The 25,608-nt window shown below is 35.3% G+C and overlaps 1 protein-coding gene across 2 annotated transcripts in view; it reads right to left on the bottom strand.

The window, feature by feature from the left end:
- Positions 1–2,014: 2,014 nt before the first annotated feature.
- Positions 2,015–25,608, bottom strand: part of LOC149261666 (agamous-like MADS-box protein MADS2) — a 418,152-nt gene continuing 394,558 nt past the window's right edge. For both annotated transcript variants that reach the window (XM_089382170.1, XM_089382173.1), the window contains exons 6-8: positions 3,341–3,382; positions 3,065–3,204; positions 2,015–2,418 (exon numbers count right to left, since the gene is read on the bottom strand). In XM_089382170.1, the coding sequence (XP_089238296.1) occupies positions 2,310–2,418; positions 3,065–3,204; positions 3,341–3,382 (291 nt within the window). In that variant the 3' untranslated portion in view covers positions 2,015–2,309. The remainder of the gene's footprint in view (positions 2,419–3,064; positions 3,205–3,340; positions 3,383–25,608) is intronic.

Here is a 25,608-nt window from a genome sequence, read left to right as displayed (position 1 = left end):
ATCATGTACATTGTTTTTCTCATCCCTTACAATCTCATTATGTGGTCTTATCATTATCCATAATGGCTCCCATTAAAGTTGTCTTGTGGTGGCATCATATTTTTCTTGTATTCTTCTTTAAATTTGTTTCCAGACATGGTGCATTGCAATCCTACTTTGTCACAAATGTTAGCTATTCTTAACATCTCCAACATATCGATTCATGGTCACCATTCCCACAATCCTAAGTATGTCCACACACCTAATAGTTGGTCCATACATTGGTGTACAATATAGAATTGGAAATCTTATGTTGCCATCCTCCCTTGGCTTGGCAATTAACATCCACTAGAGTGTGCATGGTGGATATGATGTCTTAGCTAGCCACCAAGGTGCTCAATGACAATTTGAATCTCTAGGACAATGTTGTGCCTCATTTTGATCAACAAACAATTTTAATCTCATCATAGTCTTCTGGTCTCTCCTTTCAAGGGATCCTATGGCTTCTTGTATGCAATTTCGGTAATGATTTTATATTGCTGGTGGCAAGTAGCACAAGGTTTGAATGCTTTCAACATAGTCATTTCCCCTACACTTTTGTGGAAGTTCTTGGTGGTCATGTTTGTCGAGGAGGCCTCATCATGGCTCGTTGAGCATGCTTTGTCATGGCTCACTTGTCATGGTTATGTTTGCTAGGAAGGCTTCATCATGGTTCATTGTGCATTCTCGGTTGTGGTCTTTTGAGGTAGCTCCATGCTAGTTCATTGTGGCTATCAGGGCTCATGGCTCGATGGCGATGTAAAGATGGTGCTTCTGAGCAGATCTTAGGACCCATGACCTAGTGAATGGATTCTCCAAGTTTCTGAAAACTCCAATTTTATGTTTCAATAGTCAATGTTCAGCAAATTTTTGTTTTGTCTAGGTTGTAATAGCTCCGGAAAATAAATATTTTATATTTTTTCTTTCATGTATCTCCATGTTCATTGGAGCCATTTTTGCTTTATGATTGTGAATATGTTGAAATAGGACACATATAATCTTGAAACACTCAATATGTGTGACTTGGTTGGTTTCCCGAGACATAGACCCGCAACACAGAGAAAATGGCATATAAAAACTCTTCTTCACAAATAAAATAACCAACCTTACAAAAAAGAAAAAGCATTATAATTCCACAAAAAGAAAAATAACTTAGAGGAAGTGGCTTATACAAATATCTTAGAATTAGTCTTCATTACAACCATAACTGAAAATATACCATTGGAAGCGGGATAAATGGAAGCTAAAAAAGTTATTATAATCTTGATAAGTGTGAAGCTTGGAATTGAAGTTAATATTTAGAAAATAGTGGAGAATGATACAACAAATCTAGTAGCACTTTATACCATAAAATAATTAAACTAAAGACACTACATGTTACCCTATCTTCTTCCCTTGGTAGCATAGCAATGAGTAGATAATTAATATATAATAACAAAATAAATCACATGGAACCAAAAAGACTTCTTAAAATTGCTTTAAACATTAATAAAAAAAACTCCACCCATATCAATACCAAAAATTAAAAATATCATTTTGTTTTAACTAGAGTAAACTTGAAAATTAATATTATTAAAAAAAAAATTACGTAAATCAAGATAAATTTGTGAGCTCAATGAAAAATACTTTCTTTTAAACAATTTTAATTAGTTTATTTTAAATTGTTCTTAGTACTTTTTATTTTTTTTATTGCTATACCAACTTTAGCTAACCTTTTAATTAATCATAATAATTTAAACATATTTATCTAAAAATATCAACCCAAAAGAATAAAATTTTAAAATAAATAATTTAAACACATTTATCTAAAAATATAAATCTATAAAAATAAAATTTTAAATTAAATTAGATAATATTGTGTTAATTAAATAAAATGATTTCTTTATTCAAATTTTTGTGATCCATAATGAATTAAGCAAAGTCTTTCACTAGAAATCATATAAGAAAAAAATTTGGCCGACCCAACAAGTGTGGCTCATCATGAGGATCAGATGAAGAGGCACACCATGCCATGGTCTGCCTCATAGTCTGTCTCTTCATCTGATCATGATGATGAACCACACTTGTTGGTTTGAAACGGATCTGCCAACAATTTCTCTTATGTGATTTCTAAAAATAAAAATAAAAACATTTGTTCAAATAAAATGAAATTTATTTTTAATAGATAACATTCATTTCATATAAATGGATACACTATATTTTATGATGGTTGAGCCATGCTTATCTGCATCTATCAACTTATTGCAATTGTTCGACTAAATATGCTCTTTACAAATTATAAACTTAGGAGATTAAATTGACGAGTTGTCACCCTCCATCGCAGCCACTATTAGCGGACAGTCGTAATTTCCCGAAGGCATATGGCCAGGAATATGGTTTCCAGTAGAGCCAGACGGGCACCTGCTTAATAAAAAAGACCAAATGTCATAACGAATCTGAATTCATTGTTGAAGTATCCCAAAATTCATTGTTGAAGTATCCCAAAAGTTCTTAGTTTACTGGACGCCAGAAATAGCACTTTAACCCTAATACAGGGTTCTAGTGTTTCGGAACAACTTTCTTATATAAACCAACAGTGCATAACACGGTTCAAAACTAGCATATAATTCGGAGGAAAACCAGACCATTCGGATCAGGTACGCTAAATGGCACGGGTGCATTTCTGGGAATCTGAGATTGTTCGTTTTCATATTAATGTTCTAAAATCGAATGTCAATTACAAAAACAAAAGCAAAATAGCTACATAAAAGAATGACGAATCATTTTCCAAATCCACTTTCCCAGCACTCGAATTCGCAAAGGTTAGAACATTGAAAGACCCCAAGATAATCAGAAAATGATTAGCTAAAATCAGAACAAATTTACTGCATCTGGTGTTAGCCTTAAATAATCATGTTTTAGAAAATACTCAACAGGGATTGGTCAATCGTAAATAGAACTCCTAAAGAAGCATATCAGAACAGAACAGAATTGTAGACAGATTACGCCATGTGTGAGTGAGGAGGAGGAAAGAAATCTGAAAGCAAAAGTGAATTGAAAGAATTACCCAATATGTAGAGTCGGTTCGCAATGCCTTGACAGGACGTGAGTGTTATCGTTTCCAGCAGTAGAGTGCCACGAGGCGCCCGATATTTGTACAGGATACCGATCACATGGATATTTTTCTCCCAGTTCCGACAACTGAAGCTGTTGTTTTCCACATAGCCATGGTATGGCGTAGGAACCACATTTCATCATTTGAAGTCTTTGCAAACAAACTATTCCATGATTCATATCTTTGAAAGAACAATGACAATATCGAGGGCCTCAATTTTCCACCTACCTTCTTATGGAGCGACTTGTTTGCTCCCTCCAGCTGCTGCTCCTGCAGGAAATGTCAGTCCCCGAACATTCAGAAACTACAAAGCTTCATATAACTAACCAACGACTTCATATTAAATAATCAAACAAGAACTGAAGAACTAGAAATATATAGATTCTCAGTTTTTAATGCTATTTCAAATTTTCGATTTGAAAATGGACCAGAAATAAAGAAATGAAAATATTATGCCAAATTTTGGAAAATATTTTGAAGAGGTGGAAATGTATTTCACATCTGATGATATAAGAGGCCTGTGGTTATTTTTCTTTGCGGTCTTTTTCGGCTCGTTTCTTGCATGGGTGGGCCACTTTCTACAGATAGCACAGGCTTTTCCCGACTCATCTTGTCATGAAGGACGAGCAGCTAGACAGATCTGACTCTCTGCCCATCCACTCTCAATCAGATTTGGGCCTTACCTAGATCGTCTGCTCGTACTTTTGGCCAACCTCGGTGTTTGTGGTTTTATTTGTGGTTTTATGTGTGTTGGGAGACTCTGGTAGAATTTAATTTTAATCCGGTGTCAAAATCGTTTATCCAATAGTTTTAGTTAGTCGAGTTGATGTCTTCAAGTTAATCTTATTTAACTGATTAATGTTGAAAACATTAACTCCACAGTTTTCAATTTTTATGATAGTACCAGTATTAGGTCGCATAAAAGTACAGAGAGGGGTACCAGGTCAGCATAAGACTCGAGAGAGCGCATGGCAAAGAAAAAACAATGGTCCTGAGATATAGAGAAGAAAATAGAAAAACAAATTAAGTTCCGTACCGCTAAAAAATAAATACATCAATTTCGCATCTATCCAGAGAAATCACTGCTTCAGTTTTGCATCTCAACCCTAAAAAAACTGAGCATATATCCGCACCCCAAGCGAGGAAGAGTGGGCCAAACTGCGCAAACGAGGATTCGGCGTTTTAATCATCGCAAAGCTTCGTAAACGAGGATTCGGCATTTTAATCATCGCAAAGCTTCGTAAACGAGGATTCGGCATTTTAAAAAAGGCAGAGGAATTTTCAAAGGTGTCGTAAGTTGTTTTTGTTTAAGAATCAAAGAAAGTCATTTATATGAAAAGTCAAAAGGATTAAAATCCCTCCACCTCCACGATAATTCATGAAAATTGTTTCAAAGGTCCATTCGTGGTGTTTCAAAGGTTCATTCGAAATCTGTTTCAAAGGTTTATTCGTGGAAAGGATTTATTTAAAGGATATTTTAAAAGGCTTTGTGAATATTTGGATGCATTATTTTTTTAATGCGAAGTGGGATTGGTATAATACACAAAGGAATAGGGATTTCGTAATGTATGAACAGATTCTTACAATTCCCTTCTAAATTTCAAAGAGGGCTTTGAGAGTATTGAGAGTAGTGATTTTTAAATGTTGGAGGTACTACACACCTAGGACCTTTATGACTGGCATATGCGGACACTTAGTTAGACCATCATACTACATGCAAGATCCTTTCTGCATTATTTACTCTGATTTGTCCCTCTTTTCACTCACCAACTGGCTAGTTCTTCTGCATGATTTACTCCCTGATTTGCTCCTCCTTTCACTCCGCAATTTACTAATTCTTCTACATGATTTACTCCCTCGTTTGCTCCTCCTTTCACTCCGCAACTCGCTGGTTCTCTCCGGAACTTGCTGTAGGTGTTGAGTCCTCTCATTGATCACCACTATGGCGCATTACCTTGGGATCTTCACCCAGTAATGCTATATCATGAGCATTGTAACCTATTTTCTGAATCAATCATTCTTTTTTGTTCTTTCAATTTCTTTAGTGTTTTTACTTTACAAAGTTGTGTGTTCAACCTTTACTAGCTAGATTCATATGTGTAGGTTTTCTAACACATTTACACGGTATCAAAGCCCACAGGTTGCTAGATAAAAAGGTGCACTAGTACTTTATTTTGCAAGTATTACAGCATGGAGATCGAAGATCGACAGAAAAATGGAGTTTCCTAAAGCATCGATCATAACACCATACAACTATCACGAATGGGAAGACCAAATGGCTCGATACCTTCATTAGAAAGGGTTGTACATGATTACCATGGTTGCAGAAGTGGAACCCACTTCAGCCATAGAGAAATCCAAGTACCTCAACCACATGGATGAGTCCCATGGATCCATATGAATGTCCATCTCCTCAGAGTTGCAGTTTCATCTATCTGCGTGCAATACTCCTAATGAGATTTGGAAAAAGGTTGAAGAACTCTACGGGAAACAGGATGAGATGAAAGGACATCTGCTGGAAGTGGAGCTGCTATCATTTGATCCACAGAACTTGTCCGATGCAAATGGGTCTACAGGACCAAGAGTGCTACAGATGGGCAAATCACCAAACAGAAAGCCATGCTAGTAGCCAAAAGCTTCTAGCAAGTGCATGGCATTGATTATGATGAGACCTTTGCTCCAGTAGCAAAGATGGATTCCATACGCCTTGCACTTGCCATTACAGTTGCCTAGGAGTGGGAAGTACATCAGATGAATGTGAAGAATGCCTTTCTTCGTGGAGACCTATCTGAGGAGATCTACATGGAGCAACCACATGGTTTCATTCATGATTCATCTTTGGTTTGCAGACTGAAGAAGTCTCTCTATGGCCTTAAACAGACCCTGAGAGCTTGTTATGCGAAGATGGATTCTTTTCTCTTATCACAAAACATCGAAAGATGTAAGTCTGATCCGAATGTTTACATGCTCAAGACACATGATTCTCTTCTTATCTTAGTTTTGTATGTGGATGATCTCTTGATCCCCGACAGCTTGGTTTTAGCCATTGTTGTAGTAAAGAGGGCCTTGCATGATAGGTTCTTGATGACGGACATGGGTCCATTATACTTCTTTCTTGGTCTTAATATTAGCCAGGATGCCACAAGCATCAAACTCTCTCAGGCTAAGCATGCATGGGATCTCCTCGAGAGATTTCACATGACTGATTGTAAGCCAGCAACAACTCCTTTTCTGTCTAGGGTTCACCTTGAGGATGGAGGTGACACTCCATTAGTTGATAGTACTCTCTACCGACAACTAGTGGGGAGCTTACTATACCTCACCCACTCCAAACCAGATCTCTCATATGCAGTAGGGGCAGTTTCTAGATACGTGTAGGAACCGCATGAGCTACACTGGAATGTTGCGAAGTGCATCCTCCGATATGTTCAAGGCACCATCACCTTTGGGATTCGCTATGCAGTAGGCACTTCATTGAATCTCCTTTGCTTCACAGATTCTCATGGGGCAGGCGAAAACATTGATCACAAGTCCACCTCTCGATATTCACTCAGTCTAGGGTCTAGCCCTATCTGTTGGTCGAGCAAGAAGCGGGCTACCATTGCTCTCTCTTTAGCTAAGGACGAGTACAGACGAGTAGTCAACATCACCATTCAGGCTTTGTGGCTACAACACTTCCTCACTGAGTTAGGCATCTAGTTCCGCCAATCCACTGTAATCTGGTGTGACAACCAGAGCACTCTCGAATTTTGCAGGGATCCAATACAGAGGCAGTGGACGAAGCACATAGAGATCCATATGCACTACATCAGAGACTTGGTACATGATCAGGTCATTGATTTTCAATTCTGTCCTTCAAAAGAACAGACTGTAGACATCTTCACCAAGACATTCACTGAGCAGAAGTTTCACCCTTTGCACGATTATCTTGTAGTGAATGACACAGTTGCTTAGCAAATGTGTTTTCTTCCTCTTTTCTTTTGATTACATTGTATTTTGAGGGGGGGGTTTTCCTACGAGGTTTTCCATCTTTCCTCAATTTTAGTACAAGTTGCATTGTATTTTTGGTGACCTTGGCCTTAGTTGCGAGGGCCCATTTTCTATTTTTCGCCATAGCAGTGTTCAGGGGGGTGTTGGAGGTACTACATGCCTAGGACCTTCATTACTGGCACATGCGGACACTTAGTTAGAGAATGGGACTACATGCAAGATCCTTTCTACATGATTTACTCCTTGATTTGCTCCTCCTTTCACTCCGCAACTCGCTAGTTCTTCTGCATGATTTACTCCATGATTTGCTCCTCTTTTCACTCCGCAACCGGTTAGTTCTCTTCGGAACTTGTTGTAGGTGTTGGGTCGTCTCATTGATCACCACTATGGCGCATTACATTGGGACCTTCACCTAGTAATGCTATATCATGAGCATTGTAACCTATTTTTTGAATCAATCATTCTTTTTTGTTCTTTCGATTCTTTTAGTGTTTTTGCTCTGCAAAGCTGTGTGTTCAACCTTTACTAGCTAGATTCATCTCTATAGGTTTTCTAACACATTTATATTAAATGCCCACATATTTTTTTTAATGTGGACATTGTAATATTAACATAAGCCTTATTCAAAATCAAAGTGAGCATTTTCATATTGAAAAAGAAAATGGGTGTGTTAAAGTATTTTTTTGGAAGTATTGTTTTTGTGAATAATTTAGATAAAGATTATATTCAATATGAATAAATTTGAGATTCTTGAATCACTATTGTTGCATGTGGCCGCAATGAGTGAGAGCCAAAGACAGAGACATAGTTGACTATCCAATTTGTTTGAACTTGTTGTCGTAAATATGTTTTTATTGCACACAATCACTATGTCTACAAGACTATTGGTTTGTTGAGCTGAATTCATGCAACACTAAAAAAAATGGGAAGGCTAAGAAAGTCGAAGTAGCAACAAGAGAAGTTTGAATTTTTGTTTTTGATTATGAGAAGCAACAACTAGAATGAATGAATCAAAGACAACCAAAGAGGTTTGGGATATCCTTAAGTGGAGTTTTTGTGTAAGAGGTGGTAATCCAGTTGAAGATGAAAAGGTAGTAATCCAGTTGAAGATGAAAAGTTTGTTGATTCCCACTATGGTCAGCCACAACTCAATGATGATTGTGATAAAAAAGAAGAGAAGGAGCACATTGATACTCGTGAATCCCACTGTGCACAACCCCAAGTGGATGAAAATTTCATGATTCTAACAATGAAACTTGCTAATTACAATTTGGTGATTCCAGCAAAAAAGCTTGTTGATGACAATTTGGTGAATCCAACAACAGAGCTTGTGGATGGGCAACCATTGTTATGGGTAATCTAGCAATTGAATTTGCTTGTATTAAATTTGATGAAGACTTGTTACCTCATGATGTATGTTTGCAGATGATGCAACAAAAACATTATATTGACATGATTCTATTTGCTAAGATAATCCCACTGAAATCTAAAAACAAAGTGGAAGAGACAAAGACAAAGACAAACGGAGATATATGAAAAGGAAAAGAAGAAAGCCCACAAAGAGAAAACAGAGATGAAGGAAGAGGAAGAGAGGGAAGCACAATAATAGAAAGCTCTCATTATAGAGAAGAAGGTCCATAACAAATGTGGTTATGCAGATGCTTTTACACATTCCATTGATTTCTAATGTGGTGGTAAACTAGGCAATTATAAAAAAGAGTTAAAGTTCCTTGAAACATGGATTACAACACCATGCCTTCATGTAGAAGTTATAGAAATTAATGTTGAGGACAACATCGATGGTGAACAAATTAATGAAATTTTCATGTATTGGATTCCTAAAGGAATATCTTTTTATTATAAAATTATTTAGCAAGAAATTGATAATGAAGATCACACAACAAGAGATGGCATGTGGCAACAACCCACATAAAAGACAATTTTTTAAGAAGTCTGGGACATGCTTCGACAACCTAGAACAATGGAAAACCTGCACCAAGAAATGAAGAAATTAATGTTTGAAGGATACAACAAGAAGAAAAAATTTAAACAATTTAGAGGCTACATGATCTAGAAGAAGAGAAGAAGAAAAGTAAATCTAGTGGAAGTCTATTTTTTTTAAATTCTAAGCCTAGCTCATGCATAGACCAACAAGCATGTTAATTAAATCTTTATGTGGTTGTAATTAAGGGTGAGCCTTGGAGAATCTAATTCCAACCACGTGCTAGGTGTCAAAACCATCCATCGAAGTGTCCTAGTTCACTTTTAGTTAGTCCAATTTCATTCAGTCTCACTATAGTCATTTATTGATGATGTTGCTAATTCGTAATATTGAGAAGAGAAATTCTTTGCTCAACATTTTCTCTTCATTTTTTGTTAGAGAGGGTATCAAGTATGCTATTAGGCATTATTATGGTGACGCAAAGGATGAATGGGTAAATAAGGAAACAAATATAACATTAAATCATATCTAAGTTTGGTATAAAAACAAATCTTATATTTATAGCGATGGGATCACAATAAAAGATAACCATAACAAAGTTCAAGAGATAATAACTCTTACTCAGTGCCAACTAAATTTTACATTGGAAATCCACATATTTTAAATTATATCCTTAGCACTCTAACAATCTAGAATATTCATTTCTCTATTATCTCTAACATTCCCACTTAATGGACAAATGAATTATTTACCATACCGGACTTGACTTCATTTATAGTATATGATCCTCTTGATTAGCAATGTCTATACCTGGTTTAACCTAGGATTTTCATCCTAGTTTTATGATTTTGATGTCCATATAAAGGAAGAATCATCCACTAGATTAAGGTATGTAGCCGTTGCAACTGAAAAACTACTAGGACATCCTTCATGTACATGATCCATTCAACTTGCATACTTGTACTTGTGCCTATAACCCACCCTACATCACCAGCTCCATCATAATATTGGGTTTTATTAGATTACTTGTAACGATGCTCTAATTTTTTTCATCTTACCCTCAACCATTCTTTGGGTTTTCTTTACTAACCCTTAACTATGGTACAAGAATCCCTCTCCACTTCCCTCTCCTAATTGGTTTCTAGATTACCACAAACCTACACTACAAAGTGGTCGTAGGATTACCACAGATTTCACATGGGTACACATGCCTTATTAGGCCTACATCACAACTAACTTAGGTACATACACATTTGATTCATCGAGATACGAAGTAAATATTTTTCAGGGAACTTTAAACTTTCTTACAATCATGTTATGAAACCAGCTCAAGAAAAGATAGAAAAGATAGATCAACGCCTTAGAATTCAGCCTCTTCGAGGGGGCAACCTCCTTTACATTACATAAATGAACAATTCTTTGATGATTCAAATGACAAAACCTCCTTTCTATATATAGGAGTCTAAGGAGTCACAATATAATCCAGCCGACCTAACAATAATAATATAAAGCCACAAAAATAACAATAGAGGGATTCTATGGGGCACAGTAATAACAATATGGGGGCAATAGGGGCACAACAATATAATAAGGGGTATAACTACAATAGTAATGGGGTAATCACTAGTATTATAGGGACCCAACATGCCCCTCTCCTTCAAAAAAGTGTTGTCCTCAACGCTTGAGTAGTTCTGGATACTTCTGCATAAAATTCTCATCCTCCCATGTGGAATCTTCAGCGGATAAGTTCTTCCACTTGATAAGATACTCTGAAATTGATCGATTTCGTAGCTGTCGAGTTCTTGTTTCTGTGACTGCTTCCGGTTCCAATATAATTTTTCCTTCCTCGTCAAGTTCTGGCAATATTGTTTGAACTGGGAGCTTGTCACCTATAACCTTCTTTAAACATGAAACATGGAAAACTGGGTGCAATCGAGAAGCTGCAGGAAGCTCCAATTTGTATGCCATAGTACCAATCTTTTGCAACACCTTGTACGGACCATAATACTTTGGTGATAATTTATTATCCTTCTTAGCTTGCTTGAGGGACATTTGCTTATATGGTTGTAGCCGTAGGAATACCCAATCACCTACATCAAAACTTCTTTCACTGCGATGTTGATCTGCCTGTTGTTTCATTCTATTTTGTGCCAACACGAGGTTATCCTTTAAGAGTTGGAGGACTTGTTGTTGATGTTCGATGTGATGTTCCACTGCCTGAACCTTAGAATTTTCTCTTAAATATGATGTGATGGATGGTGGTTGATACCCATAAAGTGCCATAAATGGGGTCATTTTTGTTGCTGTATGGAAGGAAGTGTTATACCACCATTCAGCCAGAGGCAACCATTTGACCCATTGTGTCTGTTTATCAGATACAAAGCAACGAAGATATCCTTCCAAACATTTGTTTACTATCTCAGTTTGCCCATCAGATTGAGGATGATAAGATGAGCTATGAGCTAACTGAGTACCAAGACAAGAAAATAATTCTGTCCAAAAATTTCCAGTGAAAATGGGATCTCTGTCACTTACAATAATCTTTGGGTTTCCATGTAGCTTTTGAATTGTTTCCATAAATGCAGTAGAAACTGTACTGGCTTTAAATGGATGTGATAATGCACAAAAGTGTGCATACTTGGTAAGTCTGTCAACTACCACCATGATGACACTCTTTCCCTCAGACTTGGGTAAACCTGTGATAAAATCCATTGAAACCTCCTCCCAACGTTGGCTTGGAATGGATAAAGGTTGTAATAGACCCGGTGTCTTAATTGTTTCAACTTTATTTTGTTGGCAAACCAAACATTCCGCCACAAACTTTTGAATATCTGATTTAAGGCCATCCCAAAAAAATTCCTTCTTAACCCTGTGGTAAGTTTTTAAAAATCCTGAGTGCCCTCCTAAGGGAGAAGTGTGCAATTCCATAAGAATCTTTTGTTTTAGCTGGGAATTCTTACAGAGGTATAAGCGATCTTTGTACCATAACGAATCATTTTTCCAGCTAAATGTATCAGACGTACTGGAATCTTGTTGTAACTTTCGAATAAGTGCCCACACTTCTTCGTCATTCTTCCATTCCTCCCTTGCTTCGTTTATCCAATCTGGTTGGATAATAGAAATGGCGCACAACAATGCTTCCACATCCTCATCCTTTCTTGAGAGTGCATCTGCCACCACATTTTGCTTCCCTTTTTTGTAGATGATTTCAAAGTCATAACCCAACATCTTTGTGACCCACTTTTGTTGCTCTTCAGAGGATAATCTTTGTTCTAAAAAGTATTTAAGGCTATCATGATCCGTTTTTACCTTGAAGTGTCTTCCCATTAGGTAGGGTCGCCATTTCTTAAGTGCATGGAGTATTGCCAACATTTCCTTCTCATAAATAGCTTTGCTTAAAAACTTTCCCTTGATTGGACGACTTTCAAAAGCAATGGGTCTTTCATCTTGCATTAGAACAACACCAATTCCATTTCCTGAAGCATCACATTCCACAATAAAGGTTTTTGTGAAGTCCGGTGTAGCTAAGACCGGTGCTTGGCACATTGCCTCTTTAAGATGTTCAAAGGCCTTTGTTGCTTCCGGAGTCCATGAAAATGCATCTTTCTTCAATAATGTTGTTAGAGGTGCTGCTATTCTCCCATAATTCTTAACAAACTTGCGATAATACCCTGTCAACCCAAGAAATCCTCGCAGATGCTTTATGGATGTGGGGATTTTCCATTCCTTAATGGCTTTAATTTTGCTAGGGTCTACCTTAACTCCTTCATGAGATACAATATGACCCAAATATTCCACCTCCTGGACTCCAAAGAAACATTTGGATCTTTTTGCATATAATTGTTTCTCCTCCAATAGTTGTAGCACCCTGTCAACATGTTCAACATGATCCTTCCAAGACTTGCTGTAGATTAGTATATCATCAAAAAATACTAACACAAATTTTCTAAGGAATGGTTTGAAAATTGAATTCATCAAACCTTGAAATGTTGAAGGTGCATTGGTAAGGCCAAAAGGCATGACCAAAAATTCATAATGACCCTCATGAGTTCTAAATGCTGTTTTCGGAATGTCTTCAATCTTCATTCTGATTTGATGATATCCTGAACGAAGATCCAACTTGGTGAAGTAAATTGATCCATGCAATTCATCCAGTAATTCATCAATGACAGGAATGGGGAACTTATCTTTAATAGTGAGCTTGTTGAGCTCCCTATAATTCGGACACATGCGCCATGATCCATCCTTCTTGTGCACCAATACTACTGGAGCAGAGAAAGAACTTTGACTCGGTTGAATTATACCAGCCTCTAGCATTTCTGCAACCATACGTTCAATTTCACTCTTTTGGACATAGGGATATCTGTACGGCCTGATGTTTGGAGGAACACTTCCTGGAATCAGATGAATAGCATGATCATGATCACGCATAGGTGGGAGACCTTTGGGAGTCTCAAATACCTTGGAATGATTGTCCAGGACTTTTTGGAGATCTGGAGAAATAGATGATTCCAATGTGGAAACATCTAGCGAACATAATTGTGCAATTACACCTCTTTGCTCCTTTTTTAGAAGCTTTGTCATACCATTAGAGCTGATTATCTTTCCTGGTTTCCCTGCAATACCCCTTAATTCAACTTCCTTTCCTTCCGTAGAAAATTTGATGAAAAGTTCTTGAAAATTAAAAGCTATTGTACCCAAGGATTGTAGCCATTGGACTCCTAGTACAACATCAGCACCTCCCATTGGAATGGAAAGCATTGGGCTAGTCAATACATATTCTCCCATGGATAGCTTGATATTATGGCACTTTCCAGAGAAATTTATTGTTCCTCCATTTGCAATCATCACTTGACACTCTGGTGCTGGATATAGGAAGCAATTCAATTCTTTTGCTACCTTACAATGAATAAAATTGTGGGTGCTTCCTGAATCAATCAACACTATTACCTTTTTCTTCTTGATTTGTCCTTCTATCTTGATGGTTTGAGGAGTGGTAATTCCTGCCAATGCATTACAAGATATGGTCGGATTTATTTGTTCTTCATCTAGGCTTTGTTCCTGGAGTATATCCTCTTCTTTTGACCTTTCTTGCTCCTTTTCTTCCTCTTCACAATCTATGTAGAATAATTTCTTCTCAGCACACTTATGACCTTTAGTGTATTTGCTATCACAACTGTAACAAAGCCCTTTTGCTCTTTTTTCTTCCAATTGTTGTGGTGTCAACCTTATAGGTTGTGGAAGACTAGGGGCAACAACACTTCCGTCTTTATAGTTGTGAGTGGTATGCTTCCTGGTTGCCATAATTTTGCTTTCCATTTTTCTTGCTAACCTGAATGCCTTCTCTAATGAATCAGGTTCCCAAAGGCGAACATCATGTTGGATATTATCCTTTAAAGACCCTATGAACACATCAATCCTATGCTCCTCTGGAATATCTTTTACCCTTATGTTCAATTTTTGGAACTCCTCAATGTGCTCCATTATTGAACCCTTTTGTTTGAGACTTATCAATTGGCTAAAAAAAGTGTTGCTTTTTGTATCCTCATAATGTGCTATCAATTCTTCCGTAAAAATTGCCCAAGTGATAAATTGTTTACGAGAGCAAAGCCATTGATACCATACAAACTGATTTGGTTCCAAATATAAAGTTGCCATACGTACCTTTTGTGTGTTTTGCACATTATTGAGATCGAAGAATTGCTCCATCTGTAATATCCATGTGGCGGGATCCTTGCCATCAAACTTCCTCATATCGATTTTTGGAACATGGTGAGTCTTCGATCCAACATTAGAGTCTATGGAATCATGATTAACATTTCTTTTGTTCTCATCATGAGTTTCCTTTAGTACCCTTTCACCCTTAGTGACCATTTCTTGTAGCAACTTATTCATATTTATCTTCAATTCTTCCATCTTATCATCCATGCCATCAATTTTAGCGCCCATGCCATTCACCTTAGCTTCCATGCCATCCATCTTAGCTTCTACGCCTTTCTTTAAACCATCCATCTTAGCTTCTACATCTTTCCTTAAACCATCCATCTTAGATTCTGTTGCTTTTTGTGCAAGTGACACTTGTTGCACTTGTTCTTGTAATTTTGATATATCATATAGCATTTCTTCTTCTTCTTCATGAGTCATGCTAGAGCTTTCAGGTTCCTTACTAGGTGTTTGCATTTTCTTTCCTTGGGGCATCAGTTACCGATAATAATGCTCTATTATGCCCTTTGAATTCCTTCAAAATAAATTTTCAAACCAAGCTTAAGCAAAAATTTAAGAAAATCTACACACCTTTTTTCACTTTGTAGTAGCTCGATATTGCCTCTGATGTATCTCTGTACTTTTCAATCATCTAGTTCTAAATTTGTGATCTGAAGTAGCCCTCTGTGTCCTCTTTCCAATGCCACAAGTCTGACCCAAATTGGATTCTCCAAGGAAGAGTTATACGAAATCTCCCACAGTGACTTGATTATAGACTAGTTCAGTAGAGCAAACTTGTACGACGTGCCACGAGTCACTGTTTCAACCTCTAGATCTGAAAAATGCATACAAGAAACTACATTCCGTCCTCTTTCTGTACCTTCTTACGAAATTTCAATCTGATTCTCAGAGAGAAAGTTATGATGATTTTCCCTAGGTCACCTGTTTGGAATGTAATTTAGGAGTCTGCAAAAAGACCAACTTCCTCATATCATATCTCCACAAATATAGCGCGAAAAGCTCTGAAATTTGGACCCGAGGTTCAATGTGATTTCTTCTCAAATGGGTTTTTTTTGAAACTTCTGAAATGTTGCAGAAAAGAAGTTATAGCGAAAATTCCACGATGACCTATTTGGAGCAACGAAACCCTAGAATCCAAAGCTCTGATACCAAATGTTATGAAACCAGCTCAAGAAAAGATAGAAAAGATAGATCAACGCCTTATAATTCAGCCTCTTCGATGGGGCAACCTCCTTTACATTACATAAATGAACAATTCTTTGATGATTCAAATGACAAAACCTCCTTTCTATATATAGGAGTCTAAGGAGTCACAATAGAATCCAGCTAACCTAACAATAATAATATAAAGCCACAAAAATAACAATAGAGGGATTCTATGGGGCACAGTAATAACAATATGGGGGCAATAGGGGCACAACAATATTAATAAGGGGTATAACTATAATAGTAATGGGGTAATGACTAGTATTATAGGGACCCAACAAATCACATGTCACTGAGATTACAATACAATATTTGAGTCTATACCACAACACTCAAACTTTTAACATCAATTTGTCCCCCATCCAATTTCGACAACTGCTCCGTTGAATATCCTTTAGTACCATAGTGCCTCCAAAACATTGTCTCTAGTACAATCATCTGCTTCACTTGGGCTTTGTTCATGATAAAAAATTTATTTTTCCCTCTTGTACATGCATACTATTGATTATTGATGTTAATATAAAAATAGATTCATATACTTAGATACATACATTCTATCTATTCCACTCACCATTTTTTGAGGAATCATTTTCACCTACACAGTTCATCAATGTGTTAAAGTTTCTATAATTGTGTCCCTCACATTCTCTAACTTTTGGGTCTCACTTGCTTAAAGTAGTGAAATTCTACAAAAACCTCCATATACTCTTGTTTTCTTTAATTTTACTTTCATCACCCTTATTCCAAAATCTAACAAGCCATCTTCCTTTGAGAAATTTAGGTCAGCTTCTCTCTACAAGTCCATCTACAAAGTCATAGATAAAATCATTTTTGGTTACCTCAAGGACATTCTATTTGATCACATCTCCCTACAACAATTTGGACTCATAAGGGGAATACAAGTTGATGATGTAATTTGACTTGTCCAATGAAGGACCATAATCCATAAATTCAAAGAATAAAATATAAGTTATATATAAGGGTTATATCTCAAAGGAATTCATTTTAAGGGAGCTAGTTATACATCCAATTACTTCAAATACATATGTGATTATGTCATGATTTGATGTCATTAATTATGAAGTGTAATAAATTAGCGTCTTTTGCTCTAATAGTCAGTAGGGATGGCATTCCTTTTTTCGATGTTGAAAGGGGTAATATATGGATTTTGTTTCTCTCTTTTCCTTCTCCTTGTTGTGGTATAAGCGCTCAATACATTGATCAAAAACACTTTGGATAAGGAAAAGCTAAAAGGTATCTCAATTAGAAAACCCTATCTCTCTCTCACATAGTTTATTGATGGCATCCTAGTTTTCTATGAAGGAGACTCAAAGTACATTGAACATTTGGAGGCACTTCTAAATATTTTTTACAAATCTTCAAGAATGTGCATAAATAGATCTAGATCCTCCATTTATGTCTAGCTTGGAAAAACACACTCTTCCACCTTCCCTCATTTAAGTTGGAGGAAATTGGTTCAGGCTTTAAATATTTAGGTTTTATTCTCAAACCAAGTGACTATCAAAAAATTATTAGTTGTGGCTACATGTAAAAATTGAAAAGGAATTTTATGTGTGGTGCAATGATTGGACATCCCCAACTTGTATGCTAGATCGAGTAAAAGTTGTCTTGTATTCCAAAAGGTTTCTTGGAAAAAATAATCAACTCTCATTTCACTTATTATAAATGATATGTGAAGAAAAAGATTGAATGTTCTTTCCTCTTGAAAAATATTTCACACTCCCAAATTCTTCAGGGGATGGGGACTAAAGAATAATTTTATGTTCTTGAAATGTGTAGTTGCTAAGAGTGTCTAGAGATTAATTCAAGGAAATGATTTATGGGACAAATTTACAATGGCTAAGTACATTCCATAGGATTATATTATAGATTGAATTCAATATCTTGTTAAAAAGTCACAAAATGGTTCTATTATTTGGAAAACCAATGCAGATGCTATATTCCAAAGATTGGTTACACTTTCAGAACAAAATTGGCATAATCATGCACCTTAGTGGGGGGAAGATATTTGTAAGCTTAAATTCCTATAAATTGAAAGTTTCTCATGTGACACATTCCACATAATAAATCCCCTTTATTGGATATCATTCAAAATATATCCTTCCATGGTCCACGTAGTTGTTATCTTTATTGTATGCAAGTTGAAATAACTATTGACCTCCTCCTTGAATTCTCTTTTACAAAAATATTCTAGAAAGAAATCCAATTGATAATCATGATGCCTTCTGTGTGGGATTCAATTTCTTTTGATGAGGTTTTTCTCTCTTGGATGAAAACCTAGCACCTGAAAAAGTAATATCACTCTTTCTCTCACCATCACTAGGGTCTTATGGATTGGACAAAATTGCACCACTAATCTTTTTGCTTCTCCATAGTAATTATTCTTATCCAAAGTATCACAATATTGCATGCTTGTCCACAATCTGAGAAAAATATTCCTCTAAATCCTTAAATAGACTTACAAATTCATCATGATAAACCATGATATTTATTCAAATTCGTTTCTCAAAGTGAACCTTCCATTGAGGTGTTGGGGGATCATCTAATGTTCCTATTCTCACTTTATCTCCTTTCTTATAAGGTTGACATCATTACTAATAATTTTGTTGATTTAATGGTCTTAACACTTCAAAATAGATAATAAACTAGATAACAAAGTCTTACACAATCCAGAATTAAGTGCTTTCTTGCAAAGCATAAGTCACCCAGAAAAGAAATACAAATAATTACTCATTTAACCTTTGGACATGTGTATAGGTAAATGAATAAAAAAGTGAACAATCTACAAATAGCTGCATTGATGCTGACATCTAGGAAATCGACAAAAACGTGAAAATTGCTTCATTAGAATATCATAAGTCATAGTTCCAATGAAACTCACATTGTTCGCTCTTTATAAATGGTTGACATTCAAACTATATTGCAATTATATTTTTCTTCCTAAATGATATCAGATAGATTCCTATTAAATGGTTTCTTTTATGAAGATATTTTCACTAAGTTTTTTCTTTTTATGAACTCTATATGTATAACATTCGTTTTATAAATTTTTAAATGAAATTAAAACAAATAAGAAAATTATTAAAAGTTTTTATAATTTAATTAAAAATAAAGAAATTGCATAATCAAGTATAAAAGTATAATCTAATAAAAATATAACTAGCACAACTGTATTAAAAAATGTTAATATACACTATAGGCATATATCAATCACTTCAAAGCATGAATCCAAGTAAGACATGAAAATACTTAACTTTATTGCTGATCATTATAAAAGAAATGTGATTATTATATTGGGTATCATAAACCTTTTATATATATATATATAGCCCATTAAAAAAATAAAATTATAAAAGTTGTATAAAGAAATATAAAAGCTACATAATGAAAATAGAAATGCTACGTTGATATCTCTATAAAAATTTAGGATTAATAATAAATTCATTTTGATTTTGAAATTAAATTTTATATGTAAAGAAAAATATTAAATTTAAAGAGATATTTAATCTATATCATTTTTTATTTTTTATAATATTTTTTTTCTTGTAAACTAAAGAATTTGTATTTCATAAGAAAAACAAATATACAAAGCATTCCTTACAGATCCCACTCAATAATTTATAATAGAAAATTGAAATATCCCAAAAATTGAATTACAGCAAGATCACAAAGTAGAACGCTCGATCCATTTCATCAAGGCATAGAACCATAGTCCTAATACAATCCATTTCCACAATAAACACATAAAGGAAAATTTGAAGCTAGTTGCAAAAAAAACATCTCTTCTTTGATCAAAAACCTTTTAAGCCATCGAGTTAAGAGGCCATAGAGTGCATGACTCCTCTCCAATATTTGATTTCATCAAAAGAAATAAGAATTCTTAGATAAGACCAAGCCTCATTGACCCAATGAAAACATGCCTACAGGAGAGCATATCATCACAATTCACGTTCAAAACTTTGATAAAAATAGGAAAATAGAACCTCATTCCAGGAATGTCAACCATCAAACATATCAACAGCTTCCAAATTTAGAACCCATAGAAAAAATAAGAAAAAATAACCTCATGGTGGGAAAGTAAAGTAGGAAATCACCAATATGTGCACTAACCATATATAAGACCAATCACTAAACATATCATCGCCTTACAAATTCAGAACATAGAGAGAAACCATGAACATAGAGCCATCAATAAAAAAAAAATAGTTATCCATAAATACATGGATCCATATATAACACCAAGTAATCTAGATCATATAAAAATCATAATAGAGAAACAACTCTCCACATTACGAACCAGAACGCCAACCAAAAATATGTCCTTGAGAAACCTATGCCTAAGCCAAAACATAATGAGGAACCTAGCGAAGAAGCCATACCTTGTTGATCACATTTGAGACTGCTAAAAATTGATAGACCACTATCTTTATTCATGATATGGAGAGGATCTTTTATCTGGAGCCTGAGCACTAGAGATTGAAGGATCGATGAGGTCTCTAGAGGTAGATTTACTCTCAAGAATTCTCTTTACACTCACCAAACAAGAATCAAGATTATCCAAGCAACCTCTTATTAGGGAGCATACATTTAATGTCCTTCAATGAGGACATGAAATTGTAATTTTCCACTTTCTTTCCTTTGAATATTAACCATAATAAGATTGACATTTTATGAAGTAAAAAAAGTGAATTTGGAAAGTATAGCTTCCTACTCCTATATTTTCGAGGATCAGGCACGCATTTCTCATCTTCACCAATCGATTGAAAATCCGAATGGCATGGGAAATCCCCTCCATCTTGACTTTCCAATACTTGAATTTATTTCCTCACCTACGGAGGAACAAAATTAAAGAAAATAACCACTAAATCCTATGAAAAGGATGAACCCTTTTTTTCCACAAACTAGAATTTCCTCCTCAACTGCTACTACTACTCATTCTCTGTCTAGGAGGCATTAGTAGTGTATAAATGAAACAATTAGGACAACTAATAAAATATTAATGTCCTACAAAAAAGAAATAAGAAGGATTAGACACAATACCTTGATAATCATATTTAAAAACCACTATGTCATTACCCAATTTCCAAACTACTAGTTCAAAATCCATAAAATTATCAAACTCCCCATAGTTCTGAACCACGATAGACGAGTCAATAATTCCTTGAAATAATGTGAGAATCCCCTATGATCTTATCTAACATAGAAATGAATATCCAAAGCATGGTAAGACTAGCTCTACCAACTAGAAAAATACCCAGAAAATTTTGACAATATCTCAACAAAGACCTTACTTAGAACAAAAAACACTTTATAATTCAAGACCTTACAAGGTTTACGACTAAGAGTCTCCCAAAAAACATTAAACACACCTAAGTACTTAACTAACCATAATAAAACAAGAAGACATTGATGTTTAGTGAACCAACTAGAGAAATGACACAAAACCAAAAACTGGAAGATTGCATAAGAAATAGGAAATATCTTTCTCTCTAGCACAAAAATAATACTTAGGTTGCATAATTGAAAGCAGTTTCCAACAAAAATACAATTCTTCACCAAATTTTCCTCACACCTTGATACATTACAAACCATCAAGACAATTGTAAAGAAACAAATGGACGTCAAGGGCCTACCCTCACCTCCACTTACACTTGCCTCTTTTCACTGCAAAACCAAGCTAGGAAATGCCACTTAAAGAAAGTGACTCCACTTATAACCTTATATGCTTCCACAAGTTGCTTCCTACCATGACCTTCACGTCTTAAATGAGAAGTACACTTAGGAGGTGGTAGACAAAAGCTCCTTTGAATCCATCAAATTAGAAATAGCACCCCCATTGAGGTCTTCCATATATTTCTCCAACAAACATTGAAGAGATTCTATTCCTTCCATATAAGAAGAGAGAGGTCAACTCACATTCAACTCGATATCTCAAGACTAACAAACCAAATTTTCGATGAAATCAATAATTGTGTTGCTCAATATCTTCGAGTGAAGGACTATTAAATATTCCATCTTTATAAGTAACACATGAATTCTTCCAACTATACACTCCATCCAACAACTCTTCGCTAATTTACCTAGGGTTTGGCCATTTATATGTTGTTGGACACAATGAATAGCAATGTGAGAATCCTTGTCAACCTATAAGAATCGATAACCATCTCGAATGGATATCTGAAGACCTTTTTCCAACACCAAAAACTTTCCATGTTATTACTAATCAATCCACGACTATGCACAAATACTCTCATAGTTGAAGAATTACAATCCCTGAACACACCTCTAAAACTACCAATTTGAGGGTTTCCCTTCAATATTACATGAAATTTTAGTTTAATGAAGCCTCTCGAAGGAGGAGAGAACACACCTTTTGATTTGTTATTCAAATCCTTAAATATATTCTCTTGGGTGGAGCTCAGCTTTTCTTCTAGCTCCAGTTTCTTCAGAATCTATGCCTCAACATTATCTACCTTCCAATTGTCCATTGACTAAGAGACTACTAATAATGTGTATCGTATGTGTTGTATGATTGGGGGGAGCTCACCTTTTCTTCTAGCTCCAGATTCTTCAGAATCCTTGCCTCAACATTGTCTACTTTCGAATTTTCCACTTACCAAGAGACTGCTAATAACGTTTCTCTTATGTGTTGTATGATCACCTCTTCATTTGCTGCTACATTTCTTCCTTTATACTTAAATATTTGAGCATTTATCTGATTCCACAAATTCAAACAAATAAAACCAACTATGAGGATCCATGTCCTATTCACTATGGGATTTACAAACAAGGAAGAGTTCATTCATCTAAATGTGACACTAAATCCTCTCTATTTTGACTACCTTTGCTAAAAACAAATAAAAGAAGAGAGCATACTTCCCAAACAAATGAGAAAGAGTTAAGAAAATCCTCCAATGTCTCTTCCACCATATTACAAATAAACTAAAGGGAAGGCCCTTAAAAACCTTTTCTTATGATACAGTCTCAAGTGAGTACTCTATGCCACCTTTCCAACCATAAAAAAGTGATACTTTGTGCCATTAAATTCTAGACCAAATCTTTCACCAAATTAATTATTTCTCTATATTTGAGTGACCTTCATAAAGGGAATATGTTTCTTTCATAGTTCACATTCCAGTAGGTCTGAAGCCCCATCATAGTTTATCTACGTCTTAGCAAAAAATTATCTTTCTCCCCACCAATTCCTACTTCAGACTTTTCCATGGAAACTCTTGGGATGATGGGGGCGAATATTCTTTCAACTTCCACAAATATCATAGCATTGAATCCTACCCTATCTTCCAATAATCCATAACCCTCATCGCTACGAAAGAAGCCGTAAACATTTGTATAGTTCTAATTTCTTCCCTCTTAGGTATACATGGGAGTTACTAGTATCATCCCAAAACAATGTGGATTCTCCCATTTTCACCTCCCAAAAGGCATATTTTTTGAATACATCATAATTTTCATGAGCCCACATCCATATAACTAAACCTTATATTTTCAAGTTACATATGATCCTCTCCTCCTGCAACATGAGAGGGGCATATTTCTTCATCCATATATGTTTCCATAGTTCATCTCCCCTTAACACCTATCTCCACCATAACTTATCCCCTCGGGTGGTACTTAAAGTTTTTTATCATGCAGCCCAAAACCCCAACCAACTTTGGAAAGCATAGGGTATCCTATGCCACTAGTGACCACTTCCTCACCTTGTTACACCCCTTCCACAAGAAGTATCTCCACTTGGAAATAAAATCCATCCAAATATCTTTTGGTGCTGACATGAATCACAACTAATATAAAAATATGGCCTGAAGCACTGACTTAGTGAGTGTCAATCTCCCTATGAAATTCATAGCTCGAAATGTCCAATTATTAATTCTATTGATGAGATCCTTCAGAAGGTATTTCCAACAAAAAAATATTCTTGAATTTAAAATGAATGGCACCCCCAAGTACTTAGATGGGAGGTAAGTTATTTGAAACTCCAACACTCGCTCCAAATGAAACTGAACTGATTATTTATAATTGAAAATAAATATACTTGTTTTCTCATTTTTAATTAGCATACTTCAAACTTCAATAAAAGTTTAAGGAAGAGAATGATCTACATTCACTTATTTGAGGCTAGGCTGACCAAATAAACAAACATCATCAATTAATTATTAGTGAGTCATAGGAGGGCCTTCATGAAATAGACATAGCCCTTTGATCAAACCTCTAGAACAATAATCCTTGAAGAATTGTCCCAATCCCTCCATAGCCAAATTATACATGAAATGGGATAATGGATCACCCTTCATGAGTCCAAGTGACAAATTAAATTATTGGAAGGAGATTCATTTCTAAATATAGAAAAGAAGGGTTCATATATGAGAGATATCACCCAATAATTCCATTACCAGAAAAATCCAAAGGAATCAAGGACCTATAGGAAATAATCCAAACTAATCCTATCATAAGCCTTGAATATATTTAGCTTTATCATCATACCTATCTTCTTTTTACTTTTAAGTTAGTGGTGATCTCGCTGGTTGTGATAATTCCATCTAGTATCTCGCAACCCTCCACAAATTATTTTATTTTCAGTATAAATAAGAACCTTCAATAATGGTTTTAGCCGATTAAAAATAACCATAGTAATTACCTTGTAAATTATATTACATAATGCACTGGGTCTAAACTCATAGGGGTCTTCATATTTTCCATCTTTAGGGATTAAAGAGATCAAGTTGGCATTCAATCCCCGCCACATCAACTAAATATTTTTATATTCCTGCACCACCTCATGAATCTCAACAGCTAGAAAACTACAACAAACCTTGAAACAATTTGTGGTGTAACCATCTAGGTTAGACACTTTCTTTTGAGGCATGATCATTGATGACCTCTAATATTGCAACAAGGATGTTGCAACTCCTAGTGCTACCAACTTTAATTTATCAATCTGGGGTCCATACAAACTTAAGAGGTTAAATGGTGTACACACTATAAGCTAGGCTCTACTCAAGTTCCTTCTAAGAAAATCACCCAACCAATGTGTAAAAAGACAATTATACGAACTAAATCTATACTTTGCAAGAATGAAAAGATGATCCAAAAAGGAAACCCTAACCTAGTTGCAGGAATGAAAATGTTACATCAAAAATAAAATCTAATCTATTTGCAGGAAACAGAAATGTTTCATAAAAGTAAGTAGTAATCTACTTGTAGAAAATGTGAATTCTAATGTACTTGTTGGAAATGTAAATGTTGATCTACTTGCAGGAAATGTGAATGCTAATCTACTTGCAGAAATCAAAACCTAATTTATTTGCAGAAATAGAAATTCTTGAAATAAAACTCTAACCTATTGCAGGAAGCCAAAGACAAGGAAAGAAAACCTATTCTAATTGCATAAAATAAATAACATAACTCAACTCCAAATCACTTCATTCAAAGGACATTAATCATCCTAAAAAGTAATGATGTAAACCATCCATGTATCCTTCAATTCATGAAGTTGTTTACTAACCCTAATTGCACAAATGTATTGCAGTGGTGAAAAGACAAATCCTATGTTTTATGTTTTTTTCCTCAAACTTGGTTTTTAATCATCTTAAAA

This window comes from Pinus tabuliformis, chromosome 6 (genome assembly GCF_031772625.1).
Source record: "Pinus tabuliformis cultivar Carrire ecotype Pingquan chromosome 6, CPIR1, whole genome shotgun sequence".
Taxonomy (NCBI): domain Eukaryota; kingdom Viridiplantae; phylum Streptophyta; class Pinopsida; order Pinales; family Pinaceae; genus Pinus; species Pinus tabuliformis.
Note: the sequence above shows the minus strand (reverse complement) of the source record. Positions and strands in the feature narration are given on the sequence as shown.